Consider the following 17,440-nt stretch of genomic DNA (forward strand, 5'->3'; position numbering starts at 1 on the left):
CCCCCGGGGTGCTGGACCAGAGTTTGCTCTGTGTTGCCAATAATTTGGGGTGTAAACTGGAACGATTAGGAAATGTGCACTACACCAGCTCTGGATTGCTGATTTTGTTGCAAATGAAGGGCCAAATGTGGTGTGTGATGAGTTTAGATGGATAGATAGCACTTGGCAATTTAAACAGCCTTTCCATGTTCCCTTGAGTTATTTCTGCTGTCACAGAGTATTCCTCTTTTTAATTAGGATTTTAAAAATATAGTTACTGTAGAGTGTTTTATGGTGTGTGAAAAAACTGTAACAGAATAATATAACGACGTTAGAGACTACTTGCCATTAAATATTATACAGACATAGCTCTGGGTTGTCTTTCCTTTAAATACCAAACTGTTAGAGTTGTCCCATTATCTCCTGTTTATTTTTCTGTGTCCTGTACATCTGGCGTAAAATAACACAGATTTTATTTTCCAAGTGTATCTAAGGGAATTGTGCCAAATACACTTTTTTTATTGCTCGACTGCAAAAGGAGCGGAAGAATCCTAAAATCCAATAACAATATTGTCAGTCCTGGGCAATTCAAAACAATTAATTGTCTCGGTTCTCTCTTCTACCTCTGTCCTCAGTTTAGAAATAACAAAGATCAACAGATTAGGCCCTTTTTCCTTAGTGTTTTCAGTTTTTAGAGTATAAATTTCCAGTGTTTCTATGAGATGAGGAGGTCTGGAGCTTCCCATGCACACTGGCACTTAAGACCAGCACCTTTTTTAAATGAAGGCCGCGTTTGTTAATACCAAATGTCATCTGGAGCGAGGAGAAAAACATTTGGCGAGTCTTAGTTCATATGAGGTGGCAATGCTTCAGCTGAGTGCTTCAGTGGAAGCCGAGTGGATGTCTGCTACTGACTTTAATAGGAGAGGAATCAGGACTGTTTGTTATAACCATTTCTTAAAAGGGAAACTTACAGCTTATTGAAAAAGCGGATATGAAAAGCACAAACTTGCTCTTTTCTTGCCAAGAACTGTACAGATTATGTCACTGCATTTATTTAAGTCTGGTTTCCATTATGTAGTTTTTCTGTTTTTTCCCCTGTACCCCCTCTGGGGCACTCAGACAGGGCTGGGCTGCAAACCCTGCAGGGAAAAGCTCAAATCCATATAAAAAGATATAATTTAGGGTAAAAAAAATATATGATTTAGAGTAATATATGCTCTTAACATGTATTTGTATATTATTGATATACAGTTGTCAGTTACTGATATGCAGACCCCTTCAAAACAGTTGATTAGTTTTGCAGGGCTCCCATTTTTTATGAAATTATGCAATCACTGATTTTTTAAGAGCTCCTTCTGCTTGCACACCTGGAAGCAGGAGATTAGACCCTTACTGTAGCTTCGCAAATGCTGCAGGTATTTTCCTGCTCCCAGATTCCCTCCAGACAGACAGACGCAGTCCTGACTTGTTTATAGGGTGACTGGTTAGTCCTTCCAGTTTAACACTCTCCAGTATAAAGGGGTAATTTTAGGATGTGATTGATTCCAGCATGGAGAGCAGCCAGTATCAGGCTCAAAAATCCATTTGCAAGGGTGTGAAACGTGGAATGTGCATCAGACACGAAGTAAAAAATTGTGGGAAATGGAGCAAACATCTTTGCTGTTTAAGGGGCTAAGCCTCATTTTATGTGCAGTACTACCAGGTATGTGGGATGATTTTTATTCGACTCTACAGCTGAATTCTGCCCTGCCCACCTCCTGAAAGTCCAATTTTGTCTCCATTTCACTTAATTCTGGGCTTTTCCCTGGGAGATCCTGCCAAGCAGCGTTAAAATCACTTCTGGTTGTATGGGATGTGCGAACAGTCCCTTCTTACATTGCAAAACTGGACAGCCTCCTAGGGAAAGAGTTTTATCCACTAGCGAGCCGGCCAGGAAATGTCTTCAGGATAAAAAATGAGGTGCAAATTGCAGCAAAATACAGTGTTTTAAAACAAAACATTGATGTGAACGCCGTCAGGGTGCTCTGTGAACTCCCACCCGCGAAGCGCTGCTATGCCAGGGCGCTCTTGTGAACAGAAAAGGCAGAAAAACTGCTGCCAAGTTCAGGAGAGCGCCAAAGAACTTAAATCATTTTAGTGTATACAGTCAGCAGGACACATAATGGGATGATTAATGAATGTATCAACATGTTACAGGGTTCTCCCAGAAAGGTGGCTGGCGCTTTGGATTAGCCCGTTATGTATTAGAAAACTGAAGGAGTTTAATAAAACCTAAAAGCTCAGTAAAGTAATATTGATTCTAAATCGTGGTGGAAGGGGCTGGAGGCTGCGGGTCTGCTCTCAGGGGCGGCCAAACCGAGGATAGCAGCTCCCAGCGTGGCTGGGCTTGCTGCCCCTGGGCTCCGGGGGCGATGGAGGTGGTGAGGGACGGTTGGCGACCATGGCCGCCCGCCGGTCGCCATGACAACGCCCCCTCCGGCCGCGGAGGCGGGCAGGGGGTGTCATGGCGGCCGGCCCCGGGGACTACAACTCCCATTATGCATCGCGCACACCCGCTCCCATCATGCCTCGCTCCCGCCGTGACGTCAGACCCGTGTCCCGCGCAGGCGCAGAGTGGCCTGGACGCTGTGAGGAGGAGGAGGGGGCAGAGGCGGCGGCGGCGGCCGCGGCCATGGCGCTGAACAGGAACCACTCGGAGGGCGGCGGCGTCATCGTTAACAACAGCGAGAAGTGAGGTGCCATCCCCTTCTCCCCTCCTCCGGCCGCAGTCGCCGGGGGATAGCGAGGAGCTGCCTCCCCGCCGCCGCCGCCTTCCTCCCCCCTCAGGGGCAGCGGTTGTGTGGGGAGGGGCGAGGGGTGTCGTGGCTCACGTGGTTCCGAGGGGCAGGGGAGGGAAGGGGGGGTGGGTTAACCCTCTCCGTGCCGCCGTGGCTGGGCGCGTCCTCCCCTCTTTTCCCTGCGGGGTAGGGCTTGTGCCTATTCCCCTGCCCCTGGGCCTTCCCGAGGGGAGCTCTGCTGGGCCGCTCGCCTCTGCAGGCTGGCGGCCCCCCCACGCTGCCCCCCCCCCCCCCGCCTGCTGCAGGCTCTTACCGCTGTCCCCAGCCTCTTCCCGGAGTGCTCAGTGAGGGCTGGCAGAGCTCAGTCCCCAGCCAGGTGATTCTGGCCTGGACCCAAGCCTCGCCCCTCTGTCGCTACCCGGTGCTGCGGGAGAGCTGGGATGCTGCACCTGCAGTGTGTCTCTGTTCAAGAGCTGCCCGCTGGGCAAGCGCTAGGCCGTCCGCCCGATTTGGTTTGCTGTTTTCCCTTCGTGCTCATCTCCGTGTGCTCGGGAAGGAGCAACAGTGTTGGAAAAAGGTGCTGGGATATAACCATGGAAACAGAAGGCCTCCACAGAGCTGCCTCTGTCTGCGTGGCAGTGGGTTGTTCTCACCCTCTGTGCCTGCCAGCATTCTTCGTTTCTGACATGGCACTTGCCTGCTTCTGGGACAAAGGGAGTAGTTCATTCTTCAGGGCTTCTTTCCATGAGGCCAGTGAAACATTGGTATAGGAATTCTGCACCTGACTTCCATTTGGGATGTGACCTTTCTCAGAAGAATTTAGTAAGATCAGTAATTTACTGATTAAATTTAGTAAGACTTAAATTTGCGTTTGCTGAAACAAGTCACAACAGCTTGTGTTGCTGTTCCCAGTTGTCAGCCAGCCTCAGGTCAGGGATTACCTCTCACACAGCAGCCCAGGCTGCTTGTGATGGTTGATTGAGCTGATACACCGTACGCTGAGCAGAGCTGGTGGCCCTTGTGCCCTTCTAGAGCTTTTGCTGGAGGGTCGAGTACTTCCTAGCAGAAGGCAAAGGCAAGTGACTGAGGATGGTAACATGTAAGCTGCCAAAGATAAAGGTAGTAGAGATTTTTTCAGCTTTAGGGATTAGCGTCCCTAATGTGGATGCTGTTATGTTAATACAAGTTACCTGCTCTGTCCGTGCAAGGGTATGGCACTGGTTTTAATGAGGTCGATTTCTAATTGAGAATTAAGGAGGCAGTGCACACAACGCGGGTTAATGAAGTCTAATGGCAAGGAAGGGGGGTTCCTCTTGGTCACATTTTTGTGACAGAGATACTTAAGCTGTGGTTAGACCTTCAACAGCCGTGTTGTGTAAGCCAGCCTGAGCAGTTCCTGCTTCAGCAGTCCTTCCTCTGTTGTGTTACTTGTGGTGAACCAAAATGGGGAACTGATCCTGCAGAAATGCGATGCAACTTTAATAAATAAATATATGTCTTGAGATCTTGATCAGTTCAGCTGACTAGATTAACTGCCTGGCTCTGCAGACAGCGGTAGCTACACCAGCACACCGAGGAGGGAACGCAAGGCTGAGAACAAGCAGCCAGTACTACTTAAGCTGCTACTGCCAACAAAAAAAAAGAGCAAGCCAGACTGATTTTGTCTGCCAAGCACTGGCCTGAGGTTAAAGGCGGTTTTGGTAGGTCAGTAAATATATGCATATTGCAATTCTGCCTTGAGCTGTTACCCTGTAACATCGTGTCTCCCCTCATCTTGTTTGCAGCATTTTGATGACCTATGATCACATAGAAATTACTTTCAGTGATATTGAACCTATGCCAGATGCCTTCAAAGGGACCAAGAAAGGGAGCGTTTTCTTGACTCCCTACCGAGTAAGTAGTAAAAGGCTTTATCTTGTGGAAGGAGATAAAGGCTCTTTGCAATTCTGTATTTAAATGTTCTCCATGCATGAAAGTCAGGATAATCTACTACCCCTTGAAGTATGGCTCATCCTTTCCCTCTGGGGAGCATTATGAATTCGTTGCGTATCCTATCTATTTGTCAAAAGATAATAAATCAGATTAGTTCGTATGCAGGCAGCTGTTTAGTCCATCAGGCGTCTTGAAGATTGGAAATCAGCAATGGTCTGGAAATGCTGAATGCAACAGCACAGCTACTAAATCATAGCTGTGTGGAGCAGCAAGTTCTCTAGAAGCTGGGAGGAGTATTATCTGACCAAGGGTAGTCTTCCTGGAAGGCTTTATTGCCTTGAGACTTCGTTTACCCTTGTGGCTGTTCTGTGTAGCTTTTGGATTGCAGAGCTGACGAGGAGCTTCAGATGTGGGAGGGAGTTTCAGTCCATTGAAGAGTCTCTTCAGATAATAAATCAGGGCTGTGTTTCCTGTTTGTTTTAAATACTTTGTAATGTTATTTTTTTTCCAGGTTATCTTTGTATCGAAGGGAAAGGATGCTATGCAGTCTTTCATGATGCCCTTTTATTTGTTGAAAGATTGTGAGATTAAGCAGCCTGTCTTTGGAGCAAATTATATCAAGGGTACAGTGAAAGCAGAGGCAGGAGGTACGTATAGTACAGATGTATGTTCTGTATCTTGGTACAACTACACGATTCAGAGCAAAGTGTAACTGAAACTAGATACTGACCAAATGGGTTTTTTAGTACTGCTAAAATGTGTTTGTTTCTTTGAAACCAGCAGCTAAAAATATTCCCCTTATCTGCTCCGTGTACAGTTACAATGAGCAGATCTGTTCTGCAACTGATCTCACTCCTGCCCTCCGTGCAGGACACGAAGTTCAGCCACCCAGGTGATCTCACCGAGTAAACATCAGAGCAGAGTCAGCAGGAGTGACCATGTCCTTTTGCTTTGGTCAGTTGGGGCTGCCTGTTAATTCTGCATCCAGCTGCTCCTGTGCCAAAGACTCATGATCCTTTCTGGATCTGTTTGGGTTTCCAGGTGCAGATCTCCAGAGTGCTGTTCCCTATCATCCATTTCTTGTGCAATTCAAGGAAAAGCATGCTGTTGCTCTAGTGCATCTTAGTGGTAAAAATGACCCTTGGAAGAGAAGTCTTGGTCTGTCTTGAAATTAAAGAATCTTCAAGGGCCGGTTTCATACTATGTTCAATGAGAAGGTTGTGATAGACATTTTCAAGAATAATTTTTTAATCACTGTTTTATGCTTCCCCTTTTTACCAAAGGCACATAGTTCAGTAAACTCTTTAATTCTCAACTTGATTTAGTCTCGTAGTTGTGGCACTGAAATCACAGTGCAGTGCTTAGGAGGGTTCACTCTGTAATCCTGAAGTTGGCACTGTAGCTTCTGTACGGGAGCAAAGTGGGACCATCCAGTTTGAGAGGAAGCCCGAGCAGTAGTGACAAACTCTAAACTCTGTGAAAGGCAAATGGCTTTAGCTAAATCTTTGTGAATTTTCCCCCAGAGGCCACCTCTTCTAAAGAGGATGTTGCTTTAACAGCCTTGAGAGTCTGGTTTAACTCAAAAGACTCTTTAATCTACATGTCCCTGTTTAAGCACTGACACGGCTTCTGCTTTGATGCATTGTTGGGACTCTGGGCTTTGCCTGTTTTCTTTTTTTAGTCTGTAATATGAGATGTCACTAATTTTTTTATTATTATTATTATCCTGACTTGAAATATCTTCTAATGAATTTATGTGGACCATATTTTTTATTAAGCTCTTTGCTTCATTGGGCACTCAAACTCCCAAACTAATTTATAGCTGACAGTTAGGTGTAGTTGCAGAGGCTTTTTAGCAAACAGGATTAACAAAATCCCTGTCTTCTGCACTAATCTTACACAAAGCTAGAGCAAATCCAGTGCTTCTGATAGCTTGGTCTGTTGGCAGCTGGTGTGGTAGCAGGCACAACTTCAGAAAGCTTTTGAAGGTCTCCCTTACTGATGTTTCTTCCTCAGGTGTCTCTTCACCTGAAAATACCCCAATATGAATTTTTCTGATAATAGGGGAATTCTGCCACTTTATCGGTATGGGGTTTTTTTCCCTTGGATTTCTGGGATAAGCTCTTTAAAGAATTATATACAGAGCATCTGTAGATAAAGCAGGGAAACTAAATAGCATCGAAATGGCTTCTCCTTGCTTCTGAATTCTGTCTTTCCTCCCTGCAGGCGGCTGGGAAGGATCTGCCACATTCAGGATGACCTTTTCAGCTGGGGGTGCTATTGAGTTTGGGCAGCGCATGCTGCAGGTGGCATCGCAAGGTATGGGAGTCTGGCAAGGTCTGCCAGACAGTTCTGTCGTTTCAGGAGGCCTTGCCTTCATCTTGCAGCAGGGGTGGTTTTAGGTTGCGACAGGTTGGATTCGAGTTTCGGGTTTCAAGAAACAGCGAGTTTCAGGCTGTATTTGGAACTTGTTTGCTTTAAATGATTTTTTTTTCACATCCAGTGAACAGCAGATTTATTAGGATGGAGCGTGTTTGATTTCAGATAAGGACAGATAAGTGTGTTGGAGTTCTTCGCCTGCATTTGATGCAGGCTTGATGTTTTGATGAGGTCAACTTATCTTTACTTTTCCAGTCTCCAGAGGTGAAATACCCAACGGAGCTTACGGCTATTCCTATATGCCAAATGGATCCTATGCTTTCGCACCAGCTGCAGCTAATGGGGGCTATCCGTACCCCCCTCCACCTCCTGGTAAGTCTGGGAATTGAGGATGGGCCTTATTCTCATTAGCAAGAGTTAAAGTAGGTAAAAAGGGAAAGAAACACACATTTTATGTAGTCTTGTAGGTTGGATCTGATGCCTTGTGCAGCTTTTGTTTCTTAGATTCGTTATATTTGCCTTTGGCTTGTTTTGGCTGTATGCTGTGACCCACCCAAAGGAGTTAAGTCTTTTGTTTTGTTACTTCCTCTCCTGACAGAGTTTTATCCTGGCCCTCCTGTGGTGGATGGAGACATGGGTTACATGCAGCTCCCACCCCCGCCCTACCCCGGGCCCATGGAACCCCCTGTCAGTGGTCCAGACCTGCCCGCCACTCCTGCAGGTGAGAACCCTGTTCAGGTCAATTAACTTACTGGTTTTGTTACCCATGAAATGGACGTTGTTTCTTGTCTGTTATCTACTGGGGAACTTAGAGTCAATTTAGAAGCTCTACCTAGAAGTTGAAATTGTTTAGGGGAGGAATTAGGGAGCTCCTCTAGTCTCCAGCCTTGTATATCCAGCTCAGTCTGGAGGGCAGCCTGATTCTCTCCAGGGTAGATACCATTAGCAGATATTCTGCAGCTGGATTTATTGTTGTTGTGACAGAAAGAATACAGTTTGTGATTCTCCTGTCATGATAATCTTGCTCTGATAGAGAATAAGAAGAAATTGATGGTGCAATGTGTTTCTTGTCCATTTTAGTTAGCAAATGTGGCTTTGGTGATATTTGCTCCCCCTTCCTCCATTTCACTCTAACCCGATTGCTTTTGCTTAAACAATGGTGGAGATGAGTGTGGAAATATCAGTCTCATTTTTAATCATTTGGGATTTATTTAAATGACTTTTGAACATGGTCTTAAAAGGTCTGCGGGGGGGGGGGGAGAAGGGCTTTTGTGGTTGGACACAACCATAGATCTCTCACAGTTAAGGATATTTGGATAACGGTTTAACTTCTCTCTTTGGTTTGAATAAACAACCAGTCATCTTTAAACTGTTATTTGGAAAGTGGCACTGATCCAAATGGTTGTATAAGTTTTTTGTGTTCTGCAGAAATAGACGATCTGGATTATCTTAATAAATTACCATGTTTATAGTATGAATCTCCTGAGCTGCTGTAAACTTGTGCTGATTTTTGTTGTCTTGTGTTTTCATTCCCAAGAGGGATGGTTTGTTGACTGCTTTTTTAAGGAGTGTTGCCTGTATTTGGGCAGAACAGCTGTTAGCATTCATTTCTTGGCCAACAGGCAAGTCCCAGGTGACACTTCCAAACCAAATCTTGGTCTGTTTCACTTGGGACTTCACAGTCCTGTGGCAGCTGGAAGCGATAATGCTCAGTTGTGTTGCAGCTACTCTGCAACTCGAGTGTTGGTCAAATCGTGCTCTGCTAGTAACATTCGATGGCCAGGAATATGTGAAGCTTTTGATTGTAAAAGTTCTCTGTGTGTTACCAAATCTGTAACTTCTCTTTCTGTGACAGCTGAAGCGAAGGCTGCCGAAGCTGCTGCCAGTGCTTACTACAGCCCTGTCAACCCACATAACGTCTATATGCCCACGGTAGGTTCCTGTTTGCAGTGTGAGCCCAAGTGTGTATTCAGCAGTTCTTTTTCTCAGTGGCACAGCAAATGGTTGGACTAGATGATCTTCAAGGTCTTTTCCAACCTAGATGATTCTGTGAAAATTTGTCTGGCTTGATTTTGGTGGTTTGTTTTGTGGGGTTTGGGTTGTTTTTTTTTTCTTAGCCATGAATTGATGTTCTTTTTTGGTCTTTATTTCAGGACCAACCACCCCCTCCTCCATACTTCCCACCAGAGGACAAGAAAAACCAATAAACTAACACGGAACTTCCCCACAACTCATTGCTTTCTTACTTCCCATTTTGGCAGAATCTTGGGGCATGGTCCATAGCGCTGAGGAGTAGAGCCTTCCCCCAGGGCACAGAGCTGTCTTGGACTCTGATGGTAGATATGTGCAGAGCAAGGGGAGAGATTTCGGCAGCCTGGGTTACCTCGTAGACCTCTGAGGGTTTACTGTCCTACCGCAGTATTCCCTTCTCCCTGTGCATGGCATCGCTAGAACTGGAGGTTCTCTTCACCTGTGATTGTTTCCCTTATATTTTTTTCTTTTGATACTTAATTTATACCTCTTAGAATAAGCAGCTGCTTCAAACTGATGATTAACTGCTCATAACGTGGAAAAAAGGCTCTTGGTGGGGTGGGGGGTGTCTTGAATTTACCTTAGTGTGCACTCAGGAGCATCTCTGGACACAGGGATGTCTGGGTGTTCCTCTCAACCCAGAGTATCGCTTCCAGCTTTTTTCTCTGCTACTGAGAAAGGGCTTCAAAGGAACCTCTGGGATCTCAAAGGAAATAGATATCTGTTACATTTTTCAGATATCTGTTAAGCTTTCTTGGGTTTTTTAGCTAAATCATTCCTGACAATCATAGCAGTCTGGTAGCCCTCCAAATTTTCCTGCTGTGCACTGTGTATGATGATGCTGATGAGCTTCCCCTCTTAAGAAAACATACTACTCTTTACAGGGTTGATTAGTAGCATCTAACTTGTTATCATATGGGAACACTAATTTTCTGTTGTCTTTTTTCCAGTTAAATATGTGGGCTTGAGATTGTTAAATCCTCGATATTCTCTTCATAATGCACTTTTTTCTTTGCTGTAACACAAGTTACACTTCTCGGCCAGCGAAGCATCTTATTGCTGTGATTTAACTGGTGAATTAATAGCTAATGGGGAGAAAGTAGTTGCTTTACTTCTGCCCTGGAAGCACTTGAGAGAATATGCAAACTGTTGGAATAAGCTGTTGGGTACAACTGAGCTGCTCATTTGAATGTTGTTTAATGCTGTTAGTGTTCCTGGATCAGCTGTGAATTTAATTCCCAGTAATTTGAACATGAGCTCCTTGAACTGAGGGTTCAGGCATTTCCTTTCCGTAGCATTGATTCATCGATCTCACTAGCAACGACTCCAGTATGCAGAACTTCTGCAGGACTGATCAGAATCCAGGTTGTAGAACTTTGCATTGTACAAAGCTTTGCACAAATCAGACTTCACTGACTTCTGACAGCTGTGAGAGAAAATCTGTCCCAGCAAGTGTGAAGAAAGATCGTGTGCTAGGAAACTGCTGAGACTTGCTGCATGCAACCTGCTTGGAGAGAAAAAAGGTCCACCTCTTGTTTTCTTTTTGTTTGAGTCTAGCTGATTAATAAATTGCTACTGTCTGTGCACTGACTTTTCTAGAATTGCTACTGCAGTGATGTAAAGAAATGGTTATTTTAAAAAAATATATTTATTTTGAAAATGTTTGATTAATATATTAATGTGAAATGACTTTTGAATGCAGATTTGTTTTGCCAAGACTGTGAAGTAAAGAGAATTCAGCTCAAAAGTTAAGGTGTTTGTGCATTTCCATGTGTGTGAGTGTGCAAACTTGGTGGTAACTTGGTAGCATTGGATGGAGAGAGGGAGAATTAAACAGCAAAGTAACTTGGATTTTGTTGCTGGCTCCTCACTGGTGATATTAGTTGATTGATTTCTCTCGTCTGGCTTTGCTGGATGAAAATAAGACATTAAAATCTTTTAACAAATGCCCATTTTGCAATTCCTGTTGTAAACCAGTGGGCTGGCTGCGTAACACTTTGCCCTGATGTTTTTTCCAGATCGATTGTCCTTGTAAAAGCTGCAAGAAGTAGTTGAGGGATGCAGCATAGTTGTTGCCTCTGTCTCTAATTAGAAGCAATCTATAAACTTATCCTGCGTGTGTGTGCAGAGGGGCCTGGGTAGTTCTGCTGCGGGAGGTCTGAGCCCCCTGAGTGGTGGTGGCCGGCAGTGCCAGACCCTTCCTCCCAGCACGCCGAGGGGTGTCGGGGCGGGAGGGGGGACGTTCCCCATGGGGTCTGGTCCTGGGGCTGCTGAGATCAGGCAAGTCCCTCCGGTTTGAGCTGACGTGTGTCAAGCAGAAGTTGCTCAGAAGCTGCTCTACAGGTACCATCCAAACCTTGCCTAGCTTCATTCCTCTTCCCAGCTGCCACGAGCTGCCTTAGTTCTCTTGAAGTCCCCGACCAACTGGGGTGGACATTTTCCAGCTTCTGCTCTCCTCCTACATCACTTTTGACTCTCACGTCCTCCCACATGGCTGTTTTACTGCATTTTAAGGCTGGCTGGGCCACTTTTTTTTTTTTTTCCTGTAGCAAGAAGTGGGTGGAGAAGGAAAGCATTGAGAGAAAAAATGTTACAGCCCAGTAGGAACCTAATAAATCCTGTTTTGTGAATTAAATTACTTCAAATGGAGGTTTTCTGAATCGTATCACTCCAACTGTAAGATGCTGCAGAAACATCTCTGTACTCTGTTCTGCTTTAAAATGGCTCCCTCCCAGCTACCCTCTCCTCCCAGGCAGATAATCCTAGAAAATAAAGATTGCATGAAGTTTCCAGGTCTCTTGCCCAGCACCACTCACCATGCAGTTCTCATGCCAACAATCAACACAAACCCATGAGGATTTTAACTAAGTGTGTGTGTGAGGAAAAAGCATTTAGCTATCTGCTCTGATGAGAACTTGGCTCCGTGGTTCAAGCTGACTGTCTCTTCCACTAATGTGGACAAGTGGTAAGGTCTGCAGAGAGACCATGAGGTTTTCTGCCTGGAAAAAGGAAAACATGTTGAGAGGATGAGTCAAGCTGGAATAAATGAAATATTCCTCTCCTCAAGTTGGGTATTAGTGAGCTAAATCAGCAGCTTTTGAGCTGTGCACTTTTAACGATGGTTTGTCGGTGAATGTTCCCGTTCCTCCAGGCTAGAGCTTGGCATGGTCTGTGGGGTGGTGAGAAGGAGCAAGCCAAAACAGATTGATCATGGTCTCAGTGTGTTTGGAGTGTGCTGATGAGCGGTGAAGCACATTCTGGGAGTGCTGGAGCTGTGGGGTCAAAAGGCCGGGCAAGACACCCAGTCAGCAAGGCTCCTGCAGGTATTTGGTTGAGTGGAGCAGCATGATTCAGAGGAATGCAGATTTTGGCTGGTGAGAATCCCTGCCTTGCTTGTTAAAACCTGAAAACCCAGGTTTGGCTTAGATATTCAGGACTTGCTGCCATCTCCCTGATGAGAAACTGGAGCTGTGCTCTGCTTTGGAAAGGACTTAGAGGGGGTGGAAGGGTCAGCCAGTCCTGCTGCCCACGGAGAAGATTTTAAATATTAAAGCAGGGAAGTGCAACTGAAAGTCTGCTTCTGCTCTGGAAGGAATAGGGCAGAGGAAATGTGCATTAATACCTCTCCAGATCTGGTCCCTGCTTGAATGATTAATCAGCTACGCAGCAGAAAGGCTGTCATGTGAAAGCTAGATCAGCACCATTAACTTCCAATATTTGGATGGTTTTATACCACTGAAGGCAAAGAGGGGGCATAGGGAACTGTTAGTGTTGGATCCAGTTAATTTTTTGGCATAGACAGATTTTCTACCACCATGTACAGTTCTGTCTCCCTGATGTGACTTGTTTTGCATTTGTAAAGTCACCCACTGCACCCTGTGCCTGCTTCCCCACTCGGAATACACGGCTCTCCTTCAAGAGAGTGTGGCGTAACTATGTATTTCTAAAGTGCTTTGAGATCTTATGCAAAAAACTGTTATTGCAGGAATTGCAGGTACTACTTACAGGTTTTCTACTATCAGCTTTGAAATCTTGTTGATATCCCTGGGGGTTGGGGAAGGTCTTTACCGTGGAAGGACAGGGCGTGTGCGTGCTTGCCCAGGATTGCCTCCAGCTGAAGGAAGACACCAAGCCCTCCTCCTCCTCCTCCACACCATTCTGCCCTGATTTTACCTAGAGCACTCCTGCTTTGTGTGACATACTACCAAAAAAAAAAAAAAAATTAAACCAAATCATTATTTTGCATTAATTTCTTTGTAGCTGGGGGGATGCACTGAGCAGTCATAGGGGCTGCGCCTGCCTGCCCCGTGTACGTGCACGTGTCTTCCTTTGGGGACGGCGAGGGCTCCCCACTGCTCTCTGAGCAGTAGACGGTCAAATTGCATCTCTGCCACGTGATGGACACTGTGATTTATGAGCTTGCACGCTGGCTCCCTTCACAAGCGCCGCTGGAGGTGGCAGGAGGCGTGGGGTGAAGTTCGGACCCAGCTGTTCCCCAGCAGCCGGAGCGGGGCCAGCCCTGGCCAGCGAGCGGCTCACCTTGGCCGATGCAGTCACACTGCAGACACCTCCAGCCGTAAGCAACTTCCAGGTTGGTATTAGAAGCTGGGTTTTGCTAAGATGGGCTGTGATCAAGAGGTAGTTTCAGGTTTAAAGGTGTACAAGTAAGCCTAAGTGACAAAGTGGTTTTTTTGTGGGCTGGTATGAAATACTGGGACATGCAGGGCACAGATCTTTATTTTAGGCAAGGGGTTTCGTTGCAGCCATACCGGGTATTACTCACCCATCTGCTCTCCTATGTGAGTCAGCTCAAAGAGCTGCTGTCATGAGACTGAACTGGAAACTGGTATTTCAGCACCCTCCTTGCTCACAGGCCATCACTGTGCCACTGGGAGAGGCCACAACGGGATGTGAAGAGACCCACGTAGCAGTGAGCAGGAGTGGGGACTCGTACCTGCCGACGGGGGATGCTGGATCTCACACCTCAGGGTGCAAACGGACCAAGATCCATCTCTGCTGCATCCTCCAGCCACCCGCCTGCCATTTCCTACACACTTCCTTCAGTGTCCGGATACTGGAGCAAAAGGTATCAGCTTTGACTCCATGCATAAGCTCAGTTCAGCAAATCTCAACTTTCTAAACCTTTCATTACCCTTGCTCAATTTCAGTCTCTCCTCCTCTTCCATGTACTTTGCTCCATAAGGGCTGGGCTCTGCTTGGGACATGGTGTCCCTCCCCACGACAAGATCAGCTGCAATAATATTCAGTGTTTTGGCATGTTGGTCTGGGATCTGGGGGCGGGGGGGGGGGGGGTGTGTGTGTCAGTGCTGCAGCTTTCTCCCATCATCCAAGTGTGTGGCTCCATGGGGCTTGGTGGGCTCGTCAGGGGACTCTGACACACGTGTGGGGAGAGGTGGCGGTGGAAAAAACAGGGAGGGACCATTTTGGTGCTGAAGCTGGTTAATAATTTGGCATGTGTGCTCCAGGATAGGCACGAAGGTGCTTAATATGAACCATGGGGCATGTCTGGTACCCAGGTGTCAGCCCCAAGTTCTTTCACCTTCACAAGCATCTACCCTGGTCCCTCCCTGGCTCACACATGTGCTGAAGGCCATGCTGCTCTGGACTCAGTGCCCCAAATCAGCAGATGAAATGGCCTTGACATTTGTGCCCCCCCTTTCTTGTCCCTGCAGTGAGAGCAGCCGCTGTCCCAACCCTGCTGAGAAGGGATGATAAATCCAGTGTCTGACACTGGATTCATCTCACCAGGAGAGGGAGGTGGATGAAATATTTGCTGCATACACATAGCACATGGCAGTGATGGAGAAAATGTTTTAAATCTGTCAGAGGGTGCCCCAAGCCAAACAAATGGCATCCAGGTCAATACATGAAGTTTTTTGATCTTACAAAGGACAAACCCGGGGGGGCTTTGCTCTCCCCCTGCCCTGTGCCTGCATGTGGGCAGCCAGATGCAGCATTTCAGTGTAGGGATGGCGTCCGGACAGGTCAGCCCTGTGCTCTGGGCCCCAGGGGGTCGGGAGGGAAGCGGGGCCAGACACACCGTCCTTTCCCCTTGGGGACCCAGCCAGCTCCCTGGGGAGCTGGAGCAGCTCCACGCAGCGGCGGGCAGAGCTTGGCATCACAGTGATGCTTCCTCGGGAGGGGCTGGGGCTGGGCCGTGAGGACCCCCCAGGGTGACTGGGGTGCTGACTGCCTCGTGGGCAGCATGGCCGGAGTCATCCTCACACGATCTTGCACCAAACCCGTGCTCCTGCTTGGGCTCCTGGGGGAAACGCCACTTTCACAACGCCACGTAGGTGGCTGGAAGTCCCCTCTGCTCCTCCCAGAAGGACAGGGTTTGCCTTCTGAGATACCCCAAACGGGGTGGGGGGTGCTGTGTGTCCCCCGCATCCTTCCCAGGTACCACTGCGTTTTGCTAGGTGCACTCAAAGCACTCAGGAGAGCCTGTGGAAGAAAAGATGTAGGTTTAGGGCAGAAATAACTAGCAGGCCCCGTAGCAGACAAGGAAGTGAACTGACCGACAGGCCACCTGGGTATCAAATCGCTGGTCCCAGAGCATGCAGCACCCGCAGATCCCTGGGGGGGGGTTCCCCGGCTGAGCACAACTGTCCCTGATCTCGTTTTGAAATCACCTTCATTTCCTCTGCACTGTGTTTTCACTGTATGCCTTGCCAAACTCTGGCAGGCACAGCCTGGTTTTGCACAGTCATTGGACCCCGTGTTTAAAAGGAGAAGTAGGGAGGGACATGTTGAAATCAATTTTTTTACTATTTGCCCGTTTCCAGATGCGAGATTGAGATAAGAGTGAGGACAGGCTGCGGCTCCAGGATTATCAAACTGAGAGGTAGGGAGACAAACTGCTGTTAATGCTTGTAGAGGGTTCTTTCATACCAGGTTTTCCTTTAAAAGGAAGATGATACCCTTTAAAGAGGGCGATAATGCTTGTTCTTTGGAGAGCCTATAACCCTGTACACAAGGGAAAGGGTTTTCCTTTCAGATGAGTTTTTCTTAAAAAGGATGGAAGGGTTCACTCTATATCGTGCATATATATGGTACATGCCCCTGGCTAGTTATTTTGGGAGGAAGACTTATGTTGTGGAGATTAAAGCTATTTTGGGGAATGCTGAGGTTCAAATATGAGGAGATGTGTGAGCTCAGTGATTTTTGTGGTTGGTATTTTGTGGAGCAGGTGGCTGCTGGTAAAACCCAGGAGAAAAAAAGGCTATTTGCTCTTAATGAAGCAGGATCACCAGATAACTCTCCCTTTGCACACACAGAGGCTCAAAACCATGCACAGAGACCTTCCACAAAGATCATCTTGGCCTCTGATGGGAGACATGTGCTGCCCACCCTGCCGGGCTCTGCCTGAGCGATCAGCTGGGGAATTTACAGGGAAAGTGCTTTTTACAGACACTTCCATACTGAAGGTGAACTTCTTTCTAAAACCTGCAAAACCCCAGCACAGCCACCGCCTCCTGGCTGGAGAATGATTGCATGATGCTTAGCAATATTTATGATTGCAGTGGATTTTATTTCTTTGGTGTTACAAGGAGAAGGGAGGTGGATTTGAGATTTAACTCAACTCTTAGCAGTTGTTCTCTCTGTGCTGGTTAAGCAAAGAGGCATTTCTTTGACCCCTGTTATTTTTTGTTGGCAAGAAGCAGCAAAAGGTGTGAGCAGCTCGAGGATGCTGAGTTTGCGTCCTGCCTTTATCTCAGTGGTTGTTCTTTGCTAGGCCAGATTGTGCTTTTGCAATCAAAGCTAAAAGCAAAGATGAGAGCAATCACTTTCAAATGCCATTGTGCATTTTACCTCTCTACTTTCCACTGACAACATTTTGCAGTGGAGCACGGTGCTAATGTCCCAGATCAATAAACAGCATTTGTGTGTGTCAAGGGAGAGGCATGCAGAGTAGAAATCGGCTCCTCTGCCATGTCTCCCTCCATCGGCAAGGGAGGGGGGGGGTGCTTTTAAACTCTTTGCCCAAGGTGAAGCAAATGCTAGGCTGGTGAAAGTCAAGGTTGACAGGGCTGGGTGAGCACCTCTGAGCATCTCTGCCAGTAAAGGAGGGGACGGGCACCCTCACCAGTCATGGGGCAAGGAGCTACCTCTGCTGCCAAACTGGGAAGCACAGAGAAAGTGATACCGCAGCCCCGTTCCTTGGGGCTACTGCGCTGGTGCCCGGGGACAGTTACAAAAGAGCCCGCCTGACATGGGAGAGAGCAGAAGTGTAACGAGCAGCTTTTTTCAGACCTCAGAGGATGGGGCTGAACAATCGCTGTGAGAGCAGAGATGGATTACAGTTTTTCAGTGCCTCC

The 17,440-nt window shown here is 47.0% G+C and overlaps 1 protein-coding gene across 3 annotated transcripts; it reads left to right on the forward strand.

Moving 5' to 3' along the window:
* Nucleotides 1-2,589: 2,589 nt before the first annotated feature.
* Nucleotides 2,590-10,993, forward strand: WBP2 (WW domain binding protein 2). 3 transcript variants are annotated; one of them, XM_074922075.1, is made up of 8 exons: nucleotides 2,590-2,712; nucleotides 4,544-4,652; nucleotides 5,203-5,338; nucleotides 6,918-7,010; nucleotides 7,326-7,442; nucleotides 7,669-7,791; nucleotides 8,926-9,002; nucleotides 9,224-10,983. In XM_074922075.1, exons 1-8 carry the CDS (start codon nucleotides 2,654-2,656, stop codon nucleotides 9,275-9,277), a joined length of 768 nt encoding a protein of 255 aa, XP_074778176.1. In that variant the 5' UTR covers nucleotides 2,590-2,653; the 3' UTR covers nucleotides 9,278-10,983. The 3 variants fall into 3 exon arrangements, with proteins under 3 accessions (XP_074778176.1, XP_074778178.1, XP_074778177.1); XM_074922076.1 differs by having other exon boundaries at nucleotides 2,603-2,717; nucleotides 9,224-10,986; XM_074922077.1 differs by lacking the exon at nucleotides 7,326-7,442 and having other exon boundaries at nucleotides 9,224-10,993.
* Nucleotides 10,994-17,440: the final 6,447 nt, after the last annotated feature.

The sequence above is a fragment of the Athene noctua genome, chromosome 18, assembly GCF_965140245.1.
Source record: "Athene noctua chromosome 18, bAthNoc1.hap1.1, whole genome shotgun sequence".
Classification (NCBI taxonomy): Eukaryota; Metazoa; Chordata; class Aves; order Strigiformes; family Strigidae; genus Athene; species Athene noctua.

Excerpts from the sequence above, each read along its gene's own strand:
- WBP2 (XM_074922075.1), top strand. The coding sequence starts at position 2,654 with ATGGCGCTGAACAGGAACCACTCGGAGGGCGGCGGCGTCATCGTTAAC. Across the intron at positions 2,713-4,543 it reads ATCGTTAACAACAGCGAGAA|CATTTTGATGACCTATGATC; the intron begins GTGAGGTGCCAT and ends TCTTGTTTGCAG. Across the intron at positions 7,011-7,325 it reads GCTGCAGGTGGCATCGCAAG|TCTCCAGAGGTGAAATACCC; the intron begins GTATGGGAGTCT and ends TTACTTTTCCAG.